Source organism: Lithobates pipiens, unplaced genomic scaffold, assembly GCF_037356315.1.
Source record: "Lithobates pipiens isolate NorthernLeopardFrog02 unplaced genomic scaffold, aLitPip1_a1.2 Scaffold_8, whole genome shotgun sequence".
In the NCBI taxonomy this organism is placed as follows: Eukaryota; Metazoa; Chordata; class Amphibia; order Anura; family Ranidae; genus Lithobates; species Lithobates pipiens.
The window spans coordinates 594649782-594677312 of record NW_027507903.1 but is presented as its reverse complement, the minus strand read 5'-3'; the positions used below and the strand labels follow the sequence as shown (position 1 = coordinate 594677312).

The 27531-nt window shown below is 40.2% G+C and overlaps 1 protein-coding gene across 1 annotated transcript in view; it reads right to left on the bottom strand.

Moving 5' to 3' along the window:
* Positions 1 to 27531, bottom strand: part of LOC143961247 (venom factor-like) — a 147410-nt gene that overhangs the window by 26970 nt on the left and 92909 nt on the right. The window contains exons 21-29 of the mRNA XM_077470482.1: positions 27100 to 27306; positions 24868 to 24934; positions 23638 to 23724; positions 21040 to 21243; positions 15369 to 15444; positions 13925 to 14084; positions 8847 to 8948; positions 7618 to 7768; positions 3980 to 4143 (exon numbers count right to left, since the gene is read on the bottom strand). Coding sequence (XP_077326608.1) covers positions 3980 to 4143; positions 7618 to 7768; positions 8847 to 8948; positions 13925 to 14084; positions 15369 to 15444; positions 21040 to 21243; positions 23638 to 23724; positions 24868 to 24934; positions 27100 to 27306 — 1218 coding nt within the window. The remainder of the gene's footprint in view (positions 1 to 3979; positions 4144 to 7617; positions 7769 to 8846; positions 8949 to 13924; positions 14085 to 15368; positions 15445 to 21039; positions 21244 to 23637; positions 23725 to 24867; positions 24935 to 27099; positions 27307 to 27531) is intronic.

Sequence of the window (27531 nt, the reverse complement as noted above, 5' to 3'; positions counted from 1 at the left end):
GTCACTCCACAACAGAAAGTGTGCTACTGGGTGAAAACGGGTGTAATGAAGGTAAAAAGAGCAGAAAAAGGAAACTAATGCAGCCATCACATCTAATATCTGCAATATATTAAATGTTTTTGTTTTTGACTTGAGATTCACTTTAAACTTTTTGAGACAGCTATCGGTAAAGGCCTGAAAAATGTAGTGAAACACATACCAGAGGTCATGTAGGGTTAGGCCCTTCTAACCCTTGTGTATTAAATTGTATTGTTTCTATATTGTCTCCTTTTATATTGTAAAGCACTCTACAAACTGTTGGTGCTATATAAATCCTGTATAATAATAATAATGTAAGCTTAGATGCCCTGAGCCAATTTTGTATTGTCAGCATGCATGACAATCACTCTATGATAGACATGTGCAATTTGTTTAGTTACGAATTTGTTATCGGTAGGGATGAGCCGAACACCCCCCTGTTCGGTTCGCACCAGAACCTGCGAACAGACCTAAACTTCGTGTGAAGTTTAGAACCCTATTAAAGTCTATGGGACTCGAACGTTCACAATCTAAAGTGCTCATTTTAAAGGGTAATATGCAGGTTACTGTCCTAAAAAGTGTTTGGGGACCCGGGTCCTGCCCCAGGGGACATGGATCAATGCAAAAAAAAGTTTTAAAAATGGCCGTTTTTTCAGGAGCAGTGATTTTAATAATGATTAAAGTGAAACAATAAAAGTGTAATATTCCTTTAAATTTCGTAGCTGTGGGGTATCTATAGTATGCCTGTGAAGGGGCGCATGTTTCTGGTGCTTAGAACTGTCCCTGCACAAAGTGTCATTTGTGCAGGAAAAAAAGTCTTTTAAAATCACTTGCGGCTATTGTCGGGTCCCGTAATACAGAGAACACTCAATGAGTGTTCTCTGCATTAGCCGACAATTCATTCATTCATTGATAAAAAAAAAAAAAGCGTGGGGGTTCCCCTAAATTCAATTACCAGGCCCTTCAGGTCTGACATGGATATTAAGGGGAACCCTGTGTCAAATTTAAAAAAAAATTGACGTGGGGGTCCCCCTAAATATCCATAACCAGACCCTTCAGGTCTGATATGGATATTAAGGGGAACCCCGCATCAAATTTAAAAAAAAATTGACGTGGGGGTCCCCCTAAAAATCCATATCAGACCCTTTATCCGAGCACGCAACCTGGCAGGCCGCAGGAAAAGAGGGGGGACGAGAGAGCGGCCCCTCCTCCCTCCTGAACCGTACCAGGCCACATACCCTCAACATTGGGAGGATGCTTTGGGGGTCTGTGACCCCTCAAAGCACCTTGTCCCCATGTTGATGAGGACAAGGGCCTCATCCTCACAACCCTGGCCGTTGGTTGTGAGGGTCTGCGGGCGGGGGGCTTATCAGAATCTGGAAGCCCCCTTTAACAAGGGGACCCCCAGATCCCGGCCCCCCCCTGTTTGAAATGGTAAGGGGGTACAAAAGTACCCCTACCATTTCACAAAGAAAGTGTCAAAATGGTTAAATAAGACAAACACACTTTTGAAAAATTCCTTTATTAAAAATAAAAAAAATAAAAAAAAGATTCCAGAGGTGCTAATCCTGCGTTACATCAGAGGGGGTGGGGTCACCCACACGTCACTGGGGAACCCCTGGCTTCCCTCTCCAGCGTCAGAGGGGCGGGGTCAGGTGACGGGTGGCCCCGCCCTCCTAATATAAGAAACGTCAGCGCTGTGCTCTCTGCAGTGTCTCCGGAGTGGAGACAGAAGAAGGATGTATGGACAGCGCTGGACTGAGAGATCCCCCGTTGCTGGATATGATCATCCATCGCTGGACCCCGGAGCCCCTTCGCTGGATAGCAAGAGTGGATTAGCACCGCTGGAATCTTTTTTTTTTTTTTTTTTTTTTTAATAAAGGAATTTTTCAAAAGTGTGTTTGTCTTATTTAACCATTTTGACACTTTCTTTGTGAAATGGTAGGGGTACTTTTTTTACCCCCTTACCATTTCAAACAGGGGGGGGGCCGGGATCTGGGGGTCCCCTTGTTAAAGGGGGCTTCCAGATTCTGATAAGCCCCCCGCCCGCAGACCCTCACAACCAACGGCCAGGGTTGTGAGGATGAGGCCCTTGTCCTCATCAACATGGGGACAAGGTGCTTTGAGGGGTCACAGACCCCCAAAGCATCCTCCCAGTGTTGAGGGTATGTGGCCTGGTACGGTTCAGGAGGGAGGGGGGCCGCTCTCTCGCCCCCCCTCTTTTCCTGCGGCCTGCCAGGTTGCGTGCTCGGATAAAGGGTCTGATATGGATTTTTAGGGGGACCCCCACGTCAATTTTTTTTTTAATTTGATGCGGGGTTCCCCTTAATATCCATATCAGACCTGAAGAGTCTGGTTATGGATATTTAGGGGGACCCCCACGTCAATTTTTTTTTTTAATTTGACACGGGGTTCCCCTTAATATCCATGTCAGACCTGAAGGGCCTGGTAATTGAATTTAGGGGAACCCCCACGCTTTTTTTTTAATTTTATTTTTTTTACCAATGAATGAATGAATTGTCGGCTAATGCAGAGAACACTCATTGAGTGTTCTCTGTATTACGGGACCCGACAATAGCCGCAAGTGATTTTAAAATACTTTTTTTCCAGAACAAATGACACTTTGTGCAGGGACAGTTCTAAGCACCAGAAACATGCGCCCCTTCACAGGCATACTATAGATACCCCCCAGCTACGAAATTTAAAGGAATATTACACTTTTATTGTTTCACTTTAATCATTATTAAAATCACTGCTCCTGAAAAAACGGCCGTTTTTAAAACTTTTTTTTGCATTGATCCATGTCCCCTGGGGCAGGACCGGGTCCCCAAACACTTTTTAGGACAGTAACCTGCATATTACCCTTTAAAATTAGCACTTTAGATTTCTCCCATAGACTTGTATAGGGTGTTCCGGCTTTTCGAATTTGCTGCGAACAGCCCAAATTGTTCACTGTGCGCTGAACAGGCGAACAGGCAATGTTCGAGTAGAACATGAGTTCGACTCGAACTCGAAGCTCATCCCTAGTTATCGGATGAAATTTGGCGTATTCGTTCAGTCGGAAGAATCCGAATGAAGAAAAGACTCTTTTGATGCAGGCATACAAAAACGAATTGTCAGAACGAAAATACAAAAATACAAAAATCCGAAAGAACGAAAAATTATTCAACCTACGATTTTAAACTAATAAATTACATTCACATAATTTAGTTTTTCATATTTTCTATCATAATTAAAGAAACAAAAGGGGGTCACAACCGGTACTAGTTTATTACTAGTTATTACTAGTTTATTAGATGTGCCTAATAAATTGGCCGATGAGTGTATACCTATATATCCATTGGTATAACTGCTTATGTTGGAAGAATTCTAATATTAGCCAGACTATCCATGGTGTAAAGATATATCACCCCCCAAGAGTCTTCAGTTTTATTCAGAAAAATGCAATCTCCTCCAGGTGGACTATATACATCACAAGATTCTAGTTTTAAACCTACATCCTTTTTATTTTCCTTTACTGCCTATTGCTTACAGCAATTCATGTACACTTGATTGAGTTGTTATTTTCCTCTCGTTTTAGCTTCAACATGTAGAAATGAGGCTAACAAAAGCAACATTTTAGGAATGCATAGTTAAAAATGTTAAACCGGCCACAGATGGTTTGAATCTCAGCCGGTTCAGCAGGAACTGGCTGAGGTTCGAACAATCTATGGGCAGGCTGATTGTAGGCTGATTGTACCCGAGTTTATCCATTGATCAAAGAAAAAGAACGAAAGAAAATTGCATAATCTATGGCCTGCCTTAGGCTAGACAGGATTACTTATGAGTAAGCTTGAGCGATTTGAGTGAAACACGTCAACATATCTGTACCCTATGTATTGTCTGGCTGGATTCCAATAAATATTTTTGTGGTGTGCCATTTCCTGTATTCCTAGACAGGATTACTACCAGAAGAGCATACCTGTGTTGAGCCCCACACTTCCCCATGGAATCTCTGCTCTGTGAGCCATCGGACTACTGGTGCAGACTTGTCAAACTCTTCCATCCTGACAAGAGCGAGGAGTGCATAGGATGTAGCCTCCAGTGATAGTTCGTGGGAGCCAGGTTCCTCCCAGTGATCGTTATCTAGAAGAGAAGTTTTGTGGTAATTAAGCATGAGCAAGAAAAAGTTAAAGGGTATCTCGAGCAACAGTAGATTCCTTGTACCATGACCCCAGGGCTGTTTGTGGCTCATGGGCTCCCCATTGCTTTACTGGGATCATAACTAAGTGTTTGTGCTCATTGACAACTCTGGTTAGATTCTTGGGAAGCATTTCTACAGGATTTGGAGGCAATATTTGAACTGTGAATTGGATCCTTTGCACCTGTTTTTATCTTCGAGATCCCCATGTGAATGCGTCCTTTGTCAGAGGAAATTGAAGGCTGCCATTGCTAGCAATAATGAGCAATATAATAATAAAACGGCAGTGGGAGCAATTACTTAATTAATTACCAGCTTAGTCAAGGGTGGTCACTGCAACCAAAATTTCCTGAAAAAAGGTAGAGACACCCAGGACCACAGAAGAAGTTGCTTAACCTCTTAACATTCTGCTCCACCGTTTGGTAGCTCACATTTTGAGTCACGCTAACGCATTGAAAAATGTGGACTTTAAAGGTCATACAATTTATTTAGATGTCATAAAGTGTTGGAAATCTCACTTACAATATAATAAAAAAAATTAAGAATAGTAACAATACCCTTTACCTCACCTATTAAAATAGACAGCATTGTGACCCACATAAGCTAGACACACATAAATATTTTAACAGAAAAAAAAACCAGCAACTTCTTCTGTTATGTCTCGAGAGTACCATTCTCTCTCCTGAGGTTCAGAAAAGTGAATTCACCTTGTCATTTAATTTGTATATTGTAATGTTGCATTATTAAGCTATAAATTATGTTTGTTCTAGGTTAGCTGTTACTCTTGCGCCACTTATTGGCCAAACATTAATATAGTTTATAAGAAAACTATCCAGCCACTCAGGAAGTGATGTAAAAATCGTCACATCCTCTTTAGTCAGGATGTGAAACAGCCGCAGGGATTAGCATGTTCAGTCTTTTGGCAGCAGCCTAGATGCTATCTCTCCTCATCCATGGCATCGGAGGTAAGCAATCTTCCCCTTCCTCCTCCACAGGCTATCAGGGAAAGGAGTTAGTCCTTTCAGTTATTATTTTATATGATGTTTACTACTATATGGTAATGTTATATTATCCTTGTTGTTTTCAGTTTTACCACATATCACGTGTGTCATCCACACTTGTATTAAAATTTGCAACGTGCTAATAAAGACACAGACAAGAAACAGCAGTCTATTACTGTGTGCGCAGAAAAAGGTTATCTGCATGGATAGCTACCCATAGACTGCAGGAGTACGGGGGGCGAGGCCAGGACAGCTTCCAAAGTTGGCAAGTGTGCCGTGCCTAAACAGTTGCTACCTATATATGACCACCCGGGTATAATCAATGCACAGTTATCAATGATGGTTAATTATAGAAAGTAATTAGGGGTAAACTCAATACCGTCACATCATCCTCAAAGCATACCATTATCTACATTTTCAGTGAGAAGCGATTTAATGGATTAATGATAAGCAAGTACAATTTAACTCTTTCTGGTGATCTTTAAATGTGAACATTTATACAACTGGTAGAAAACTAGACTGCTATTGGAAATATGTTGATTTCAGTTACTAAGCATAAAGTGCATACATTTTTTTCGTTTTTTGAAATTAACCATCATTGATAACTGTGCATTAATTACACCCAGATGGTCATATATAGGTGGCAACTGTTGAGGCACGGCATGCTTGCCAACTTTAAAAGACACTGCTGACATGTTTCTGTGTGTCTAGCCTACTACTGAGTCACCATGATACCAGGATGAAAGTCCATATGAACTAGACAATGCTGTCTATTTTAATAGGTGAGGTGAAGGGTATTATTACTATTATTAATAATTAATTATGCTGTTAGGCTTCTTTTAGACCTGCAGTTGGGAGAGGGGTCGGCAAAAATGCATGGTTGAGCCACAGTTCTGCTGCCCGCCAACCGCCCCTCCTTAAGCTGTAATAGGTAGCTGACAAGGGTGTTTATATGGCATGGCAGTGATGCTTCACGCCTGTAGCAAAGTTCACCTGACATGTAGCAAGCAAGCTTGTTGAACACGCAAAGGGAGGAGCACCTGTAGGTGGGGTGCCGCATGGTGCAGTGGCAATAACACACAAAGTCCATATGCGATGTAAAGAACTTGTATTGAAGTAATGAAAAGACAGTTCACAATAAACCAGTGAGAAGACAGCCCATCAGGGAACACTCTCGGGTACCACAGCATGTAGAGAGCAGGTTCCAGCCAAACTGACGACGCTTGTTAGGTGGGGCAGAATGCAGCATGAGAAGTTGCAAACCCTATGCTTTCCCTCCTTGGCAGGAACCTTTCCCTACCACTAGTTCTATCCCCAACAGATCTACCCACTCACAAATGCCTGCGAGCCAGGACCCTAAATAGGCCCTGCCTGACCCAAGATGGCTGCTAAACACACATGGGGTGGCAGCATCTGAACAGATAGTTTCCCCAGTGAACCAGGAAACCATATAGGAGCCATGTTCTTCCTGACTCCCCCTCCAATTGCAGTGCCCTGCATTACCTGCAGTGGAGAAAGTAGACTGCACCTGCCTACACGCCGAAAATGCTCCTCAGTTGCAGTGCCATTGTCGGCAAAAATTAGGTTAAAACAGGCGGTAAGGAGGCATCACATTGGTTCCTCACCAGCTGTCAGTAGCCTCTGGAGCGAGATCTGAACACAGAGTGGGACATCAGAGTCGATATAGATGCATGTCTAAATCTTAAGATTTCCAACAGTTTGTGATACTTAAATAAATAGTTTTGATACTTTTTTTCAAAAAAAACCATGTGGGTCATTTTAAGCAACTTCTTCTATGGACATGGGTGTCTATACCTTACTCTGCTTTTTTTCATGCCATTGCTGAACACCTACTGAAAAATATCTAAAGACTTGAAAATCTGAAATTGACTTTTTTACATTAATGAAGAGCAGATTTATTTTTATTTTTTATTAACATCCCCATGAGGCCCTATCCATCAATCCAACAATCCATCACTGATCACCACCATTTTTTATTTTTTTTATTGAGTGGATGAGGGTTGAAACTCTTTTTTACGCTTTTACTACCTTAATGGTCTCATTTTCACTAGGACAGGAAGTGAGAGAAAGTGACAGAGAGTAAAAAAAAAAACTCCCTTTTTAGTAAAGTGGGGGAAGACTTGAAGATCCAAATACGTATTCTTACAGCTTTTGTCGCCCTTATTTGCAGTCTTGGTGAGAACTTGGACCTGGACCTGGCCAAGTAATTAGGAGAAACCTCATCAACGAAGCCTCCAACAGCAATACAAAACTGACATGACGCTACTGAGAAGTTTCCACCAGATCTTCATGAATATTGTACCACTCATCAATATAGAGGTCTACTACTGTATATAGCCCCTGATAGGAGTGCCTAGCCTAATCTGTGATCTTGACTTGTAAGCATTGATACTTTACTTGTAGATGCAGACATGAGTTTATTGATGTTCACCAGCTTTCCAGCTCTGGCCAGGGCATAAGAAGTGATGGCGATGGAATATGGTTTTCTGATATTTGGATACTGTTGCACAATGTAGTCTATAGCTTTGTCAATGCTGAGTCGTAGATTCTGTGGAAAAAAATATAGATTGACATCGAGCTTATTAGTGAATGTCTTATAAATTACCGCTGCAATGTTATTATTGTAAGATAGATAAAATAATGGGATATACTGTATATTTATTATTTTATTTTTCAGCTAAACTTATTCAGGCCTGTCCATTCCGCTTTTCATCCTTCCTTTCAAGAGTTTTCTGGCTTATCTATTCGTCTGTCTACTAATCCAACTTTCTATCCATTTTCTGCTATACATGTCCATGTATCCATCAAGCCATCTATTCTACAGCCATCTGTCTCTGTATTTCAATCTGCCCTTCTAGCAATTTGTTTGCCATTATAGCCATCCATCACATTGTCATCCATTTTCTTTCTTTTATCTGTCTATCAATCCACCCACAAATCAGTCCATAAATACACCAATTCGTCCATCTTTTCTTCCAAGCAATCTGCAATTATCTATCAGTCCCACTTCCTGCATATCCATTCATTGGCCTGTCCATCTGCCAATCAGTCCAGCTGTCTAAATAGCCATCTATTTGCCCCTCCATCTGTCAATCAGTCCAACTACCTGTATAGCCATCTATTTGCCCATTCAATAGTTAATTAGTCCAACTACCTGTATATCTGTCCATTTGGCCATCCATCCGCCAATCAGTCCAGCTGCCCGTATATCATCCATATCTTCTCAACCCATAATTTCCTCTATCTGCCCAACTGCCCTTACAGTTTGTTTAAAACCAAAATATTTTTTTACATTTGTATTGAGCAGAGAAGGGATAAAAACTCCTGCCGGGTTTTTTTTTCAGTCTGTGACCTTGCTGGGGAGCGAACATAAATAGGGGCACTTGTTCGAGTGACAACTAAGAGGGGGACACAGGCACCAAAAAATGCTGATGGGTTTTAACCATTTCCTACTCCATTTAAAAGAAACACAAAAAAAGTTTAGATGTTCACACACACAGTAAGATATCGATCCCTCAGTTCTTGAGCAGTGTAATATAACATATAAAGTATGTAGATTTACAGTGACAATAAAACTAATAATGTGGTGAGAAACAGGATAGTGAAGAGATCATTCAACTACTTACATTTACTATTCCATTACAGGTTTCCTCGCTGTCCAGCATAGCGATAAGGACAAATGCGGTGAGTGTAGAATCTAGTTCAACAGCTCCTTTTGTAATACCACCCTGTACAAAATAAACATACTTAAATATTGAAAGTAGAGGTTCCATGGCTAGAACTCAGTACTATCTGTACATGAAAATGCCAGTTTTAGGACAGGTCAGATGCTTACTTTGACTGGTTTGGGTTTATTTAGTAGAACAGAGCCAAGTGTCACAACCGGGTGCCCGTAGTTGAGATGTCGGTGCCAAGGACAGAAGACGGAGGGAAGGGATGGCTCGAGTGAGCACATTGCTGGATACTGGGACAGGTGAGTGGCTGTTTATTAAAGTTCAGCAGCTACAGTTTTTGAAACTGCTGACTTTTATCGAACACAAAAATGGCCTGGTCTGAAGTTACCCAAGGGATGTAATGCAAGTAACCAACACACATAGCCTACAGCCCGGGTCAGTTAAGCACACTGAGGTATGAAGATATCTCTATAGAAATACTGTGTGCATACATAAGTGGTTACCAAGCCTAACATAGGTTTCTCTAGCGCCTCAGACGATGTCTTATGACGAAACGCACTACGTCATTTCGGGCACTTCCGGTTCCGCTCAGACCCCAAGAGTGTCTTGTTTATCCCTTGTATGACACTTGGAGCAATGGAGCTCCCTACCTTTTTTTTTAAACTAAGCTTTTGCCTTTATATTTTTATAAATAAAATACTCTTTTTTATGGTGGTATGCTATGAGGGTCTGTTCTTTCTACTAAATTACATGTGGATGTCCGAATACCCCCAGCTCGCAATGGAGAGAGGAGTATATAATTAGTGGATCCCTAATAGCCTGTCCATAACCCACGATATGTCACTCACCCCAGGAGGGACCAGGATTCCAGGTGGAGACCCGATCGTTTGCCTCAGGCAGTGGAGGAGGATACATCCTGGAATTGGGCCACCAGGGATAGGAGTATATCCCAAACATACGCCTTTCACCCCTGCAGGGGTAAGGCGCTCTGGTTAGTGCAAATACGAGAGGGGAGCACGGAAAGTCACCTATATATTTCTGGCACTGGAATCCGAAACAGACTGCCACCATTAAAATTCTTGATTATATTTTTTGAGTTTGCACCAATCACTTTGGGATTTTTTTATTTTTATATTTTGATACAAGGACATTGATTTATGCTTATTGCACATTTATGATTCTTCTTGATTATATTACTATGTCCTTTGTATTTTAAAAAGTTTTTTGCACATTAATTGGGTTATGCACTTATGTCCCTTTCTTTTTTTATTATCATTCATACCTTGTAATATATATATATTATCATTACATATTTTTTATATTATATATTTTTTTTACAGTTTTTTACTGGACTTATCACATTAGCCTCCACACGGCTTTGCCGTGTGTTTAGAAAGATTTTCCCCTGTATCACATTCTAAATTTTATCACCCATATGTCACCACACATGTGAGCTTCACATTCATTATAGTTTGGGAAAAAAAAAATTGCATATCAACATATTGGACCTGGATGAGGAGGACTGGTCTGAGCTCTGAGATATGTCTTTCAAACAATAAGTGTCAATCAAAAGAAAATTGGTGCAATTTAAAAGCCTCCAAAGAGAATACTATATTATTATTCATTATTATTATTCAGGATTTATATAGCGCCAACAGTTTGCCCAGCGCTTTACAATATGAGGGCAGACAGTACACTTACAACACAAATCAATACAGGAGGGATCAGAGGGCCCTGCTCATTAGAGCTTACAATCTAGAAGGGAGGGTCAAGTTGAAACAAAAGGTAATAACTGTGTGGGGATGAACTGATGGAGAAACTGAAAATACAGTTAGGTGTGGGTGGGGTAGGCTTCTCTGAAGAGAAGTGTTTTCAGGGATCGTCTAAAAGCTAATAAAGTAGGAGATAGGCAGACAGATTGGGGTAGGGCATTCCATAGGATTGGAGAGGCTTTGGAAAAGTCCTGGAGGCGAGTATGGGAGGAGGTGATGAGGGAGCTAGAGAGCAGGAGGTCTTGAGAGGAACGAAGAGAACGAGTAGGTTGGTATTTAGAGACTAAGCTAGTGATGTAGCTGGGGGCAGAGTTGTGGATGGCTTTGTATGTAGTTGTTAGTATTTTGAATTTAATTATTTGGCTGAGCGGAAGCCAGTGGAGGGATTGACAGAGAGGAGTAGCAGACACAGAGCGATTGGTAAGGTGGATGAGTCTGGCAGCGGCATTCATGATGGATTGAAGAGGTGATAGACTATGTAGAGGTAAGCCAATGAGAAGGGAGTTGAATTAAGTTCAGTGAGTGAATTAAGAGCTTTGTTGTGTCATTGGTTAGAAAGGGGCGTATTTTGGAGATGTTGCGGAGGTTGAGGCTGCAGGATTGGGACAGTGATTGGATGTGTTGCTTGAAGGAGTGTTCAGAGTCCAGGTCTACACCTAGAACCTTGGCGTGAGGGGATGGGCTTATGGTTGTGCCATCAATTTTGACAGTGAGATCAGGGGAAGGGGCATATGGGGGAGGAAAAATTATAAGTTCGGTTTTGGATAGATTGATTTTGAGGAAGTGGTGTGACATCCAGACTGATATATCTGATAGTAAATTAGTGATACGTGAGGAGACAGAGGGAGTGAGCTGAGGGGTAGAGAAATAGATTTGGGGTGTCATCAGCATAGAGGTAGTATTGGAAGCTGTGGGAGGCTATCAGTTGACCCAGGGAGGAGGTATAGATTGGAAATAGGAGTGGTCCAAGAACAGAACCTTGGGGGACCCCAACAGAGAAAGTAAGAGGAGAGGAGGAAGTAGAGTTGCAAGAAACGCTAAAGGTGCAGTTGGATAAGTAGGAAGAGAACCATCGTAGAGTACGGTCACAGAGACCAAAGGTGTGGAGTTTTTTGAGAAGGAGGGGGTGGTCAACCGTATCAAAGGCAGCAGAGAGTACAGAATAATTTCGATTGGTTTTGGCCGTTAGTAGATCGTTTGTTAGTTTTAGGAGAGCAGTTTCTGTGGAGTGTTGAGGACGAAATCCAGACTGAAGGGGATCAAGAAGGCTATTATCAGCGAGATGGCCACTCAGTCGGTTGTAGACCAGACGTTCGAGTAGTTTGGATAAAAAGGGGAGCAAGGAGATGGGGCGTAGGTTGTTAGGATTGGATGGGTCCAGTGAGGGTTTTTTAAGTATGGGTTTGACAATTGCATGTTTTAGAGAGTTGGGGAAGATGCCAGAAGAGAGGGAGAGATTGAAGATATGAGTTAGAGAGTGTAGCATAGAGTCAGAGGGTGAACGCAGCATTTGCGAGGGAACAGGATCCAGAGGGTAGGTGGTAAGGTGGACATTACCAAGTAGTTTAGCAACTTCGTCTATAGTGGTGGGGTTGAAAGAGGGAAGTAATGATTGTGCCTGTGGGCATGATGTGTAAAGCGTGGAGGGTATCAGAACAGTAGAGATCTCCATGCGAATTGTATCAATCTTCTGTTTGAAGTGATTAGCAATCTCCTGGGCAGTGAGTGAGTTGGCGGGTGGAGGCAGTGGAGGACGAAGTAGAGGGTTGAAAGTAGAGAAGAGTTGACGGGGACGGGATGATAGGTTGCTGATGAGAGTGATAAAATAGTTCTGCTTGGCAGAGAGGAGGCTAGAATTGTATTTTTGGAGGGCAGATTTATATTGGTTGAAATCTCTCTGAGACTTGGTCTTGCGCCACAGGCGCTCATGAGCACGACTATGTTTTTTCAGACTTCTAGTGACATCTGTTTGCCAAGGTTGAAGGGGTCGGGGCTTGATTCTGTGTGTAGTGAATGGGGGCCAGTGAGTCCAGAGAGGCTAGAAGTGAAGTGTTGTAGACAGAAGTGGCTAGGTTGGTGCAGGATAGGGGTGAGATTTTGTCGTAGAGGTTGTCAATAGCAGAGTAGAGAAGAGAAGGGTTGAGACGACGTAGGCTTCTGCGGGAAACTTTAATGCGGTTGGAGGGAGAGGAGGTGAAGGAGAGGGACAGAGTGAAACTAATAAGGTGGTGATCAGAGAGAGGGAATGGATAGTTAGAGAGGTTACATGGAGTGCAAAGGTGAGAGAAAACGAGGTCAAGCATATTGCCTTCGGAGTGAGTAGGATCATGTATACTTTACACTATATAGACTTCAGAAATTGAACCCTGATCTCTCCTCTGCCTTGTGGATGGCTCAAACTAAAAATTGTTACATTTGTTGTTTTTATACAAGTGACCTTCCCCTGCGAGGCTTAAAATGCTTGGAGTTTGTAATTATTTATTCTGAAACTTCAACAAAATAGATTTATAAAAAATGTAAAAGGTATAATAAAAAAATTACAAATAAACAGCAACTGCTCCAACCCATAACTGGCCTTAACAACAAGAAACACATGGAAGGGTGAGGCACGTCAAACAAAAATAAAGAAAAAATCCCAGCTCAATTTACCAGCCAGCCTGAAACAAACCAAACTGTCCTGTCTATCAGTTTACATTAAAAAACAGGGGTTTAGTTTGCACGCATTTGCAAATACATGTGTAAGCCGCAGAGGCCGTGACAAGGCACCCCAGTATTATCTGTAGTCCTTAGAAGATTATACCTAATTTTGAGAGCCTCCATGGTAGAAGCACATATATATAGCGTAATGGATGGATTAAGAGCAGGTATGCCTGGAGGGAGACTACTCCTCCTTAAAGGCACAGGGGGCACTCCCCACCAAATAACCAACAGTATAAACAAATGGCAACTGCCTCCACCTATAATTGGCTCTAAAAGCAAGGAGGACATGGAAGGGCAATGCATGTAAAAAAAAAAACAAAGGACAATTCGGTTTATTGCAGGCAGGTTGGTAAGTTGAACTGTGAATTTTTCTTTGTTTTTGTTAAATAAAAATTAAACTAAACATAATAATAAATTGATGAAAACACACTGCCATTTCCATATGATCAAGTGGAGCTGCCAGCACCTTATTCACTTGTGCAGAATAAATGGTTACTGTAGCACTTTGGTATACAGAAGATTTTTTATTTTATAAAGCCATATTAATATTGTACATACCACCATCTCCTGATGGTATACTGGGGCATTTTCTTCAAACATGCCATCTGGTTTCTGCTTCTCCATTAAAAGCCATTTCACAGAGTTGCACAGTACATCTTTGTCAACGCTGATTAAGTCTTGAGCTAGGGCAAACACTTTCACAACATAGGCAGTGAGCCTGCGGAAGACAAGTCATAACTAGACTAGTAAGCAAAAGAGTGCCAGAGGTGTCATATCGTAAAGTATGGAGTCCCATAAAGTGGACAGAATAAGCACATGTAAAGTCACATTAAGCAGAGGAAGAGATGGAATAAGTACAAGTGGAGTCATATTAAGCAGGAGAGGAGATGCATAAGCCCAAGTGGAGTCATTAAGCAGGGGAGGAGATAAATAAGCATACATGCATTTATACTCAGCAGGGGAGGAGATGCATAAGCCCAAGTGGAGTCTTTAAGCAGGGGGGGAGATAAGTATGCTCCAAATAGAGACAAAATAAGCTCAAAATAAAAACACAGCATCTGGAAAGGTTATAATCTCATTCAGGTTTTTATTTTTGTCTGGGACCTTCTCCTTCCCAGAATAAGAATTGAAGGGAAAATTTCCCAAAAGAGTGACTAGCTGCAAAAATAACCCTAAATCTAGAACATTGATATCATTCAATAATACCATGATAAAGTGACACTACACTCTGATTTAAAGCGTATTCTTAAAGCGGTATTAAACCCAAAATCAAAAACATATAATAATATATTGCAGCTTACCAATCATGAGAAGGGGCAGCTGTATTTTTTTTCTTTTTTAGGCCTTTTCCCCCTCTGTTCTCACATGGTGATCTGTCCAGTAACATGTCTCCTTTATTAGAGCTCTCCCAATCTAGATGAAGGAGCATAGGGGGGAACCTTTGGACAGCATAGTCAGCCTGAGAGGAGGGGAGTGTTGGATGTACTAGCAGATTTAAATACTCTAACAAATTAAAGCCCTTCTAACTGCTACATTTGCAGGACAGCTTTTTCTGTTGAAAAACAACACTTACTGGCAGAATTCCCTCTCATTCCCTCACATTCCCTCTCAGCTGCACAGGGAGCTCAGACAGCTGGGGGGGGGGGGGGGGCAGCAGCACACCGAGCTTCCCAGTGAATGGATGGAATGAGCTCAGATGATTGTTTATTTTATTTTTGCTTGGTATACCTTTGTGGAAGATACACTGTATTACCAAAAGTATTGGGACACCTGCCTTTAAACACACATGAAATTTAATGGCATTCCAGTCTTAGTCTGAAGGGTTCCATATTGAGTTGGCCAACCCTTTGCAGCTATAACAGCTTCAACTCTCCTGTAAGACTTTTGAGTATATTCTTTTTTCAAACAATAAATCTAACTCTTTCATGATTTTTCCAAAAAAATAAAAATAGGTGAATTTCAAACATAACACAAATGTATATAATGCAGAAGCCTCCGTTACCATGTGCTTGATGGTGTTTGAATCCAGGCACCATAGGAAGCATCTGCTTTGCGGAATGCCAGCTGACCCGTATAACCTGTTTAACAAAAATAAATGAATTGATGAACATAATCCAATACCATCTCTAGGATAACTTACTGAATAATTAGACATAAAAACAAAACAGATGTGGTCCAGGTTTGAAGCAATGGTAAATGGAAGGAGAGGATCTCATGCCAGACCCTCAGCATAGTGGTAACATTAAAGTATGTGTCTGGGCCAATAACATATTCAGTACATCTCCACAATTCAAGCATATTTCTCCATGTTTAACTACTTGACCTCCAGAAGACATTATCCCCCTCATGACCAAGGAATTTTTTTCTATTCAACATTGTGCTACTTTAACTGGCAATTGCGTGGTCATGCAACACTGTACCCAAATTAAATTTTTATAATGATTTTTTTCACACAAATAAAGCTTTCTTTTGGTGATATTTCATCACCACTGTGTTTTTTTTTACATTTTCTTTTATTACACTAAGTTCACTTTTTTCACTTTACGTTTTGTTGTATGTATTTACTCATGCATATTGGAGTTTACTGATTTTATTATTTCTAAATGTCTCCTTACTGTAATTGCAAAGAACTTTTAGTATTTAAAGAAAGAATGTGCTTGCTTGCACAGTCTACCTCTCTGCATTCGTGGCGAGATGAATTAGTAGCAAAATGAATTTAAAGTGAATGTAAAACAAAATTATTATTTTTTTCTTTTTATGAAGTGTGAATGGCTTGGGACACCAGTTGAGTTATTATTACTGTCAAAGTCACAGCTAATCCTAAATTGTAAAGTTTTCAATAGGGACACCTATATCCATCCCCCAACCCTACCTTTTTTTTCTTTCCCTTCCCTTTTCCTTCACATTTTCCAGTCCATCTCCTTTGAATTCCTTTTCCTTAAATTGGATGTATTTCCTTCATTATGACTGAATTCCCCCTTCCTTTTCTCCTTCCCTCTTCCTTCTGCCTGCCCCACATTCCCTTTCATCCCCTTTCTTTCCTTATATGTATGTTTTCTTGATTGTGGTACAACATCTCTTTCCTTTTTAAGAAATCATTATGAGCACTTTTATTAGTATGGTCATCTTTTCAAAAATAATCAGGAAATCATTTTTGGTTCTATTTTTTGTTGTTTTAGTTATTGTTTATGAAAAGTTATTGCTGTTACATTGGTTTTATATATATATATATATATATATATATATATATATATATATATATATATATATATATATATATATATATATATATATATATATATATATATATCTCACAGTTCAAAGGGTCAGATGCACTGAACGATCCTTATAGTGCCAGCAATCTAGTCCTTCCCACAGACCGATATATAGAAACAACGATGGGGATTGCTGCACAAAAAAATTCTTTTTTCCCCAAATGGATTACATCAGATACAAAAATATCAAAAAGTTGTATCTGGTACTTTTTTGATATTTTTGCATCTGATGTAATCCATTTTGGGAAATAAAGATTTTTTTTGTGCAGCAATCCCCATTGTGTATATATATATATATATATATACACAGTGGGGCAAAAAAGTATTTAGTCAACCACCAATTGTGCAAGCTCTCCCACTTAAAAAGATGAGAGAGACCTGTATGTATGTATGTGTGTGTGTGTGTGTGTATATATATATATATATATATATATATATATATATATATATATATATATATAGTGGTGAATTTTATTTATTTATTTATTTTCCAAACTTTTATTTATTGAAAAAGAAATGGTATGGTACAGTTACATCAATAACATATATGAGTATTACATTGCGGTAATCAACAGACAGTTGAGTCGCATTCTACAAACATATACAGAAGAAAAAGTTGATATGTCCCTTGGCATTTACCTTATGAGCGTAAGTAGTTTGTATTTGTTTTTTTGAGATGGGTAGGGGGTCATAGTTCAGATAGATGATTTATGACAATATTTTAAGATTCCATGTTTGTCATTATTTTCTTCTTTTTTTTTTTACCCCCTTTACTATGTTTGTTGTTGGCTATTTTTGAATTATAGTGACCAGGGATTATATATAGTGCACTGCATTTATTTGCATTTAGGAGTATGTGTGTGTCCTGCACACCATACGTCTCTGTTTTGATGTATATGGTTAATGGGGTGTGGGAGAGTGGGGGAGGTTGGAGGGGAGTGGAGCGATAAGGGGTTCAGGTGTTGAGAAGGGGTTCCGACAGTCTGGTTCCGCGTTATATATGTTGTTTTTGTGCTATCATAAGTGGCACTTTTTGTGTATTGTTGTGTATTGTTCCTTGTGGGGTTCCTCATGTGTTTCTCCCGGGGAAGGTGGATTTTATTATATATATACGTAGATATACGTAGATATGGCTAGCTGCAGCCAAGGGTGACGCTTTATTCTCAAGACCTTGTACTTACCACTGGTACTCTTTCGGTAGTTTGTCTTCTTGAGTACTAAATTATCAACGCTCGCCCATATTTCCACAATTATTCAATTGATCAATTTTTGGCCGGTTTTTTAGCCCCCTGCGACCCAGCATGGTTGGGGTTAACTCATGAGGTGGACAAATTCCCTACTTTATCATCTACGTAGTGGTTTAAGATTTCGTTGAAATATTCACACATCCCCTGAAGAAGCAACCTATTGCGAAACATGTCGGGATTATGTATGTTTAATGAGAACAACCACTGCACTGCATTGTCCTGTGTTTTTATATTTCAAGCATAATTTGTTAATGATTTTAACTTTGAATTTAATAAATATTTGTATTATAATTCTGTATCCTATTCAATAATGTTTACTATCTAGTCGCTATTTGCACCGTTAAAATCCCTAATTCCCTCTCTTGTTTTTTGATTCATGTTTCAATTCTTAGGGATGGGAGGGGTATCTATTAGGTGTTGTATGATGTTGAACCACTAAAACTGTTCCATATACGTAGATATGTTTTTAAATTAACAACATTATGAAGAAATAGGTCGAATTTGGTAGTTTTTTTTCAAAGAATGACATACTGATTTGTATCTGAGCGTTTGAATAAATATTCATTTGTCTCTTTAAGGTGGATAATGAATCTTCTTTCCTAAAGTGTGTTGGTATACATGTCCTCCAGCCTCCCACTGCTCTATGGCTAAAGCCCAATCATGTGTAAAATGCATCCAGTGGGAGATGTTCTCATTCTTTAAATAAACTCTGGACTTGTTGGATTTAAAGTCAGCGCAATTCTATTTTTCTTGGGTCACCTCTTCTGGTGACGAAAGGAGGGCTTTTCTTCACTTTGGTAAGATTTCTTCTCACTTCCTGCCGTGTCTCAATTACAGGAGGTAATGAAAAAATTCCCATTTCAATCAGCAAAAAACGAGAGGTTATGCTTTTCCCTACTCTTTCCAAAACTTTCCAAAATTAACCAGGATTAAGCTACACTATATTACCAAAAGTATTGGGATGCCTGCCTTTACATGCACATGAGCTTTAATGGCATCCCAGTCTTAGTCCGTAGGGTTCAATATTGAGTTGGCCCACCCTTTGCATCTATAACAGCTTCAACTCTTCTGAGAAGGCTGTCCACAAGGCTTAGGAGTGTGTCTATGGGAATATTTGACCATTTTTCCAGGAGCGCATTTGTGAGGTCAGGCACTGATATGGAAGAGAAGGCCTGGCTCACAGTCTCCGCTCTAATGCTTCCCAATGGTGTTCTATCTTGTTAAGGTCAGCACTATGTGTAGGCCAGTCAAGTTCCTCCACCCCAAACTCGCTCATCCATGTCTTTATGGACTTTGCTTTGTGCACTGGTCCAAATCATTTTGTGGAGGGAAGATTAAGGTGTTGGAATTGTTTTTCAGGGGTTGGGCTTGGTCTTCCAGTGAAGTAAACTCTTAAAGGGGTTGTAAAGGTAAACAGTATTTGCAGGGGGAAGCCGAGACAGCCACAGAGGGACCCCAGAAGACCAGGTTTGGGGCCACTCTGCAAAACGAGCTGCACAGTGGAGGTAAGTATAACATGTTTATTATTTAAAAAAAAAATCCCTTTACAGTCCCTTTAAGGCGTCAGCAAAGCAAGACATTTTGGACAATTTCATGCTCCCAACTTGGTTTGGGGATGGCCCCTTCCTGTTCCAACATGACTGCACACCAGTACTCTCCATTGTGGTTTGAATCTTACCTATCTTACAGCACCTTCAGTGTCCCTTACAACTCTACTTCCCCCTCTCCAACACCTCTTACTGTTGAGGTCCCCCAAGGTTCTGTCCTTGGACCTCTACTATTCTCAATCTACACCTCCCTACCATTTATATGCCAATGACACCCAAATCTATTGCTCTACCCCTCAGCTCACCCATCAGTCTCCTCACACATCACTGATTTACTAACAGACATATCAGCCTGGATATCATACCACTTCCTCAAACTGAATCTATCTAAAACCGAGCTCATAATATTTCCTCCCCCACGTGCCCCTTCCCCTGACTTCTCTGTCAAGATCAATGGTAAAACTATCAGTCTATCTGCACATTCCAGGGTTCTAGGGGTAATCCTAGAATCTAAACTGTCCTTTCAGGCCCACATCCAATCCCTGTCCAAATCATGCCACCTTAGTCTCCACAACATCACTAGAATATGCCCCCTTTTTAACCAATGACATCACCAAGCTTCTAATTCACTCCCCGGTTATCTCTCGCCTTGACTACTGCAACTCCCTCCTCATTGGGCTATCTTTACATACACTATTCCCCTTCAGTCCGTAATAAATGCTGCTGCAAGACTCATCCACCTTATCAACCGATCAGTGTCCTCCACCCCTCTCTGCCAATCCCTGCACCTGCTTCCACTCACCCAACGAATAAAATTCAAAGTACTAACAATAATTTACAAAGCCATCCATAACTCTGCCCCCAGCTACATCATTAACCTAGTCTCAAAATACCAAGCAAGCCACTCTCTTTGGTCCTCCCAAGACCTCCTGCTCTCTAGCTCCCTTGTCACCTCCTCCCATGCTTGCCTCCAGAGCTTCTCCCATCCTTTGGAGCTCCCTATCCCAATCTGTCCGACTGTCCCCTAATCTATCCATCTTTAGACAATCCCTGAAAACCCTTCACTTTAAAGAAGCTTATCCTGCTTCTAACTAATACACTGTTTTGCTTTCTCCATCAGCTTATCCCCCACAGCTATTTCCTTTTGTATCAATTGACCCTCTCTCCTAGATTGTAAGCTCTAGCGAGCAGGGCCCTCTGATTCCTCTTGTACCAAATTGTAATGTAACTGTAATGTCTGCCTTCATTTTGTTAAGCGCTGCGCAAACCGTTGGCGCTATATAAATCCTATAAAATAATAATAATAATACAAAGCTGCAAAATTAAGACTTTTGGTCGGTCACTGTCTCAACTCAACTTGAGTTCATCCAGAAGTTGCTAGGGGTTCCTTTAATAAAGATTTGGCCTTACCATTTTCCAACTTAGTTGGCTTTCATGTTGTCGTGGCATGGCTTTGTAATAGGGTGGCATAAGCTTATGCTTCTCAGCAATCCAAGAGGCACCATGGCAAATGGCATTTAGCCATAATGATAGATTTTAGAAGGGTCCAATGTCGACTGTGTCCACCATAGCCTATATGTAAAGTACAAAGTTTTTTTTCTTACCATTATTGATGTGCTGGATGGCCTCTGCTCTGCGATTTATGCCTACATTTTCCCACTGCCTGGTAGCATCCAGATAATGGGCGGCAATCACAGTGGGAGTCATACTCATCATGTTCTGTTCTCCACAACCTCCAGGTGGTCTGATCAAATGATTCAGATTGGCTCCATCGATGGCTTTCTCTACCAGCTGGCTAATTGCTGTCCCTGAGAATTGCAAAGAGCTAAGTTAAAGCTGATCTATGGGAACATGCTCTTTACATTTTTCACATGGTCCAACTCCTAAAGCTGCCGGTGCACGGTGCACATTTGTAGAGTTGGTGGAGCACAATGCACATAACGCTCTGCAGTGGAGTGGCCACATTGCATTTTTAAAAAGTCCTCTAAGGGCATAACGCCAAGCAACCACAATTTAGGCAGTGTTTCCTCAGGCAATCTAAAGAATACAAGCAGAAGCACACTGACACAGGGCTACTAAACAACAAGGCAGTGGTAGCTGGCCCAGTAGAGCATGCTAGAACTCCCCCGTAGACGTCCAGAAAACAGGCCATGTAATATAATCAATGGCTACTAATGTATTCATCATGCATAATTCAGTTTTATGAAACACTATTATTTGGTATTTGGTGGGTTATTGGGTTACATAATCTAGTAATAACATTGTAAGGACAGCAAGCAGCTACTGCCTATGGTAAAAAGAAAAGGTTGGGACTTTGACAAAGCATGCGATTTTGGAAGCAAAAAACAGAAGAGCAACAAAAATCAATAGTATAAATTTATTAACTATAGATTAAATGTATAGCATAGGGCACAAAGATACACATTGTATAATCCATGATCCATCATAAATAGTAAATATATTGAAGTATTGCACATCAAAAACATCAATCCCACAGTTCATACATCAAAAGCATTGACCTTGTATATAGGCATATTGCACACAGTAAAAATCCATAGAATTAAGTAAAAACATTCCAGAGTCTAGTAAAACTGCACTAGACTCTGGAATGTTTTTACTTAATTCTATGGATTTTTACTGTGTGCAATATGCCTATATACAAGGTCAATGCTTTTGATGTATGAACTGTGGGATTGATGTTTTTGATGTGCAATACTTCAATATATTTACTATTTATGATGGATCATGGATTATACAATGTGTATCTTTGTGCCCTATGCTATACATTTAATCTATAGTTAATAAATTTATACTATTGATTTTTGTTGCTCTTCTGTTTTTTGCTTCCAAAATCGCATGCTTTGTCAAAGTCCCAACCTTTTCTTTTTACCGTGCCAATAGGGATGGAGGCTTTTCGGCCTCATTTAAAGTCCCAACATTTTTCTTGCAGCTACTGCCTATAAGCTATCATTTGTAAAGAGGAAAATCAGATTCCTTCAACAGTGTTTTATATATAGCCATTTTGACAAGGGTCAAATTGTATTGGCTAGACAACTGAGTAGGAGTAAATTCAAAACTTCATCTCTTTTGAGATGTTCCCGGGCAGCAGTGGTCAAAAATGATCTAAGGAAGGAAAACCAGTGAACTGGCATAGAGTTATGGACAACCAAGGCTCATTAATGCGCATGGGGAGCGAAGTCTGACCACTGTAGTCCGATCCAATAGAATAGCTACTGTAGCTCAAATGGCTGAAAAACATTATGTTGTTTAAGATAAAAAGGTGTCAGAACACACAGTGCATCACACTATGCTCGTATGGGTCTGCGTAGCTGCAGACCGGTCAGGATGCCCATGCTGACCTGTGTCCACATCCAAAAGTGCCTACAATGGGCGTGTGAGCATCAGAACTGGACCACTTTCAATGCACAAAGGTGGCCTGATCTAATGAATTGTGTTTCATTTTACATCATGTGGATTGTCAGGCAACCCTTTCCTGGGGAAGAGTTGGCACCAGGATGTAGTATGGAAAGAATACAGGACAGTGGGGGCTTAACGAATTTGCTACTTACGACTTGCCTTCAGATGTTTAGTGGAGCCCATGCCTCGACAGGTTGGGCCATTTTGGTGGCACAAGGAGGACCTATTAAATATTAGATGGGGGGTCATAAGGTTATAGCTGATTGGTGTTCAATATTGCCCAGCCTGCCCACACCTGGGAGAAAGTAGTTCTGAGGGCATGTCTTCATCATTGATATACTTTCAACATATTTGTACTAGTCTATGGAACAGTGTCACTCCTGCCCACAGCCCACACTTAAGACTACCACCTTCCAGGCAGGCTCACCCAGATTGCATCCAATTTCTGGGGTGCCTTTCCAGGTGCCTTGCCCCTAGTTTTAGAGTGCTTGTCTGCTTAAACCGTGATCTACTCATTTAATACCCTTCTATGAGCATGCATGCTTCGTAACTCAAATGAGGGTGATGTTGTGATCTCAGGATACAGCCTAGGACACAGCATCATCAGGACAAAGCTGCTCTCTAATACATTTAAGCTGTTGATGGGCTTAGTCATAGAGAAGTCTCATCTGGACAAAGCACTTAGGTGTCCCAGCTAACCTGGGGTAATTGACATCTATGCAATAAGAACTGAGCTACTAGTAGCTGTTCCTGCAAGATATAAACATTGCTCCATCAGCACTTACCTTGGACTGTTACAATGGTTTCAATTTGTGTATTGGGGACAATGTTTTTTATATCCACTGTTTTGACCAGCTGCTCCTGTACTCCAGCTGCAGAATCAAATATTAACAGACCAACATTAACCAATTAATCCTTTACCTATATTTTCTAAATGCAGAGACCCTATAGACTATTTTTTTTTTTTTATAGAACAAAAATATTACAGCGCACACATGCAAAACTAACATTTACCTCCAGCAAGACTTTTTAAAAACACCTAGACATTTTCAAAAAAACATCTTTATGCGTTTTTTTTAGGGTGTGCCCCCCAAATATCTTGTTTGTCTATTTTTTTTATGTCACATAATAATTGCACTACTGTTTATCAAATCTATATTTTCAAAAAACATGATCAAATTCATTTTACCGCAAACAAACACAATATAGTTCTCATCTTATAAAATAAAATATAAAAGATGAGGTCCCATCTAGACAAGTGTGGTTTGTTTTGTTTGTTCGTTCATTATTTGAAAAATTCGGATGTATCCAAATTAGAATATTACCAAATTTAAATGAATCCAAAATAACAAAACAAAAAAAATTTTGAAGAATTTCTAATTCTAATAGTTTTCCAATTTCCAAAGAGACAAAAATATAATAGAAAATAAAGGAATAGAATAGAAAAAAATATATTTATATTCTATTTTATTCTTTTTGGAAATTGGAAAATTATTAGAATTCAAATAGTTTCGGAAAATAATAAATGTAACTAATTCTGAAAACAAATTAAATGAATGAAACTAATTTAACTAAACAGATTTATGTAAATAACGAATCAGAACGAAACATTTTTTTTGTTCTGCACATGTCTAGTTCCATCTAGTAAATAGACAATATGTCAAGCCTCAAAACTTAATGCTCTCATGAAACGGCAAAAACTATGGTATCCAAAACTGTCCATAAGGGACAAGCTTCCCGTGATGCGTTTTGCCGCATTTGCAGTGCAATCTACTGTGCAAAAACCACTGCAAAATCGCACCACGATTGGGGTGCCATGGCATCGCAAATGTGTTCCACATTTTACCGTGATTCTAGAAACGCCCAGGTGTGAATATAGCCTAAAGTGTAAACATAACAAAACAATGGCCAATTTAATTCCAATGGTATCCAGTTTTTGGTTGACGTTCTGTACTATAAATGCCAATTAAACACAGAAGTAACATATCTTATCCAAAGAGTGGGCATTTACAGACCTCTTCCTCTTCCCTCGGGATCTAAAACAACATTTGTTAAGGTCTGCACAACGCGTTTTCCTTCCGGCTGAAATGAAAAAACAAACCAACACATATAAAGCATGAAACTTTACCTTTCAAAAGTTAAAGTTTATGTAATCCCCAATAATGAACTTCTCTTTTTGTTCCCTTTTGGTCTGCTAACTATACCATTGAACGTGTTTTGTTGGATCTGTTTTAAAAGTTATGGAGATTAGGAAGGGGGAGAAGATGAATAATGATTATGGAGATGAGGAGAGGGGAGGAGACAAGGAAGGGTTATAGAGTTGAGGAGAGTGGAGAAGATGAGGAGATTAACAGGGGTTATGGAGATGAGGAGAGGGGAGGGGAGGAGATGAGGAAGGATGGGAGAATGAGGAGAGGTTATGGAGATGAGGAGGGGGGATGAGAAGCTATTATGGCTATAAGGAGGGTTATGGAGATGAGTAAGGGAAAAAAATGAAGAATGATTGAGGAGATGAGGAGAAGGCAGGAGATAAGGAAGGGTTATGAAGTTGAAGAGAGTGGAGAAGATGAGGAGGAGAGTAACAGGGGTAATGGGGATGAGGAGAGGAGAGGAGGGGGGATGGGGGAATGAGAAGGTGTTATGGAGATGGGAAGGAGGGGATATGAGAAAGGGTTATGGCTATAAGAAGGGTTATGGAGAGGAGGAGGGGGGAGGAGATGAGGAGAGGTCTGTGTTCTTTGTAGTTCATCAGAAATTAAGTATGCAGGGCTGACACTACATGCTTTTGAAATCAGAGCTGTGTTGTCATGCCAAAGAGGAAGTCATCAAATATTTCTGACTAATCAACACAAATTTTTCTGTACTTTTTAGATATCTACATCTACTTTTGAAAAAAAAAGGATAATATGTAGATATTTGATACAGAAAAGGAATAAAGGAAAATGTGATGGAATAAAGATCTCTATATAAGTTAGTAAATCCAATACAACATATTTTCTGTTTTTTGAAAGAGACGCTTTGAAAACATTTGGGATGATAATTTATAAATGGAATAAAGGTTCCATTTTAGTGTGGTGTGGGTTAGATGCACAGAGTAGTTAAGCTCATCACTTCCACAATAGTGTCATCATTTTTTTTGTCCTTGCAGCATATTAAAAGGTTAAACCATGAGGAAATGTACAAGTATTGCAGAAAAGTACAAAATACACTATATTGTCAAAAGTATTGGGACACCTGCCTTTACACACGCATGAATTTTAATGGCATCCTAATCCGTAGGGTTCAATATTGAGTTGGCCCACCCTTTGCAGCTATAACAGCCTAAACTCTTCTGGGAAGGTTGTCCACAAGGTTTAGGAGTGAGTCTTTGGGAATATTTGACCATTCTTCCAGAGGCACATTTGTGAGGTCAGGCACTGATGTTGAACGAGATGGCCTGGCTCACAGTTTCCGCTCTAATGCATCCCAAAGGTGTTCTATCTTGTTAAAGTGTGTTGGTATACATGTCCTCCAGCCCAAGCTCACTCATGCATGTCTTTATGGCCCTTGCTTTGTGCACTGGTGGGCAGTTATGTTGGAACAAGAAAGGGCCATCCCCTAACTGTTCCCACAAAGTTGGAAGCATAAAATTGTCCAAAATGTCTTAGTAGTCTGACATCTTAAGAGTTCCCTTCACTGGAACTAAAGGACCAAGCCCAACCCCTGAAAAAGAACCTCATGCCATAATCCCCCCTCCACCAAATGATTTGGACCAGTGCACTAAGCAAGATCCATTAAGACATGGATGAGCGAGTTTGGGGTAGAGGAACTTGACTGGTCAGTACAGACCTGACAGTCCTGACCTCAACATGATATAACACCTTTGAAATTAATTAGAATGGAGACTGCGAGCCAGGCCTTATCATCCAATGACAGTGCCTGACCTCACAAATGTGCTTCTAGAAGAATGGACAAACATTCCCATAGACACATTCCTAAACCTTGTGGACGGCCTTCCCAGAACAGTTGAAGCTGTTACAACTGCAAAGGGGGTGCCAACCCAATATTAAACCCTACAGACTAAATCTGGGATGTCATTAAAGTTCATGTGTATGTAAATGCAGGTGTCCCAATACTTTTGACAATATAATGTATATCTGTGTCCATGTAGAAGAAATGTCCCATCACTTCATGTTTTTCTCCCCAACAGAGAGCTAGAAAGCAACATAAACCTGGAAAAGGCTCTAACATAATATTTTTGTACTCACCACGACCTTCAGCTTCTTCTTCACACCATCTGAGACAGCCTGTCCGGCCGCCTTCACTTCAATGTCATGATAGCCCAAAGTCAGAGGAACAATGATATAGGGTATAGCCAGAGACGAGGCAGCCCTTACAGTCACAAACTGGCGATATTTACTCTTGGCAGTGGAGAGACTGCAGAATTGTTCATTGTAAGTCCACTCCACACGTACCTAAACCATACAAAAAATATATAAATACAGTATATATAAAAATCACATGAGTTTAAAGCTGAAGTTGTATAGTGTATGGTCAATCTATCATTAAAATTGTAATAGTAAAATCATATAAATACTAATATGTTTTTCTATATATAGTTTACCAATTTATTGTTATCAATCAATTATGTGTTTATGCTTTCACGTAGGCTTAGCTTGCAATAAATGTGTACTAGTAAA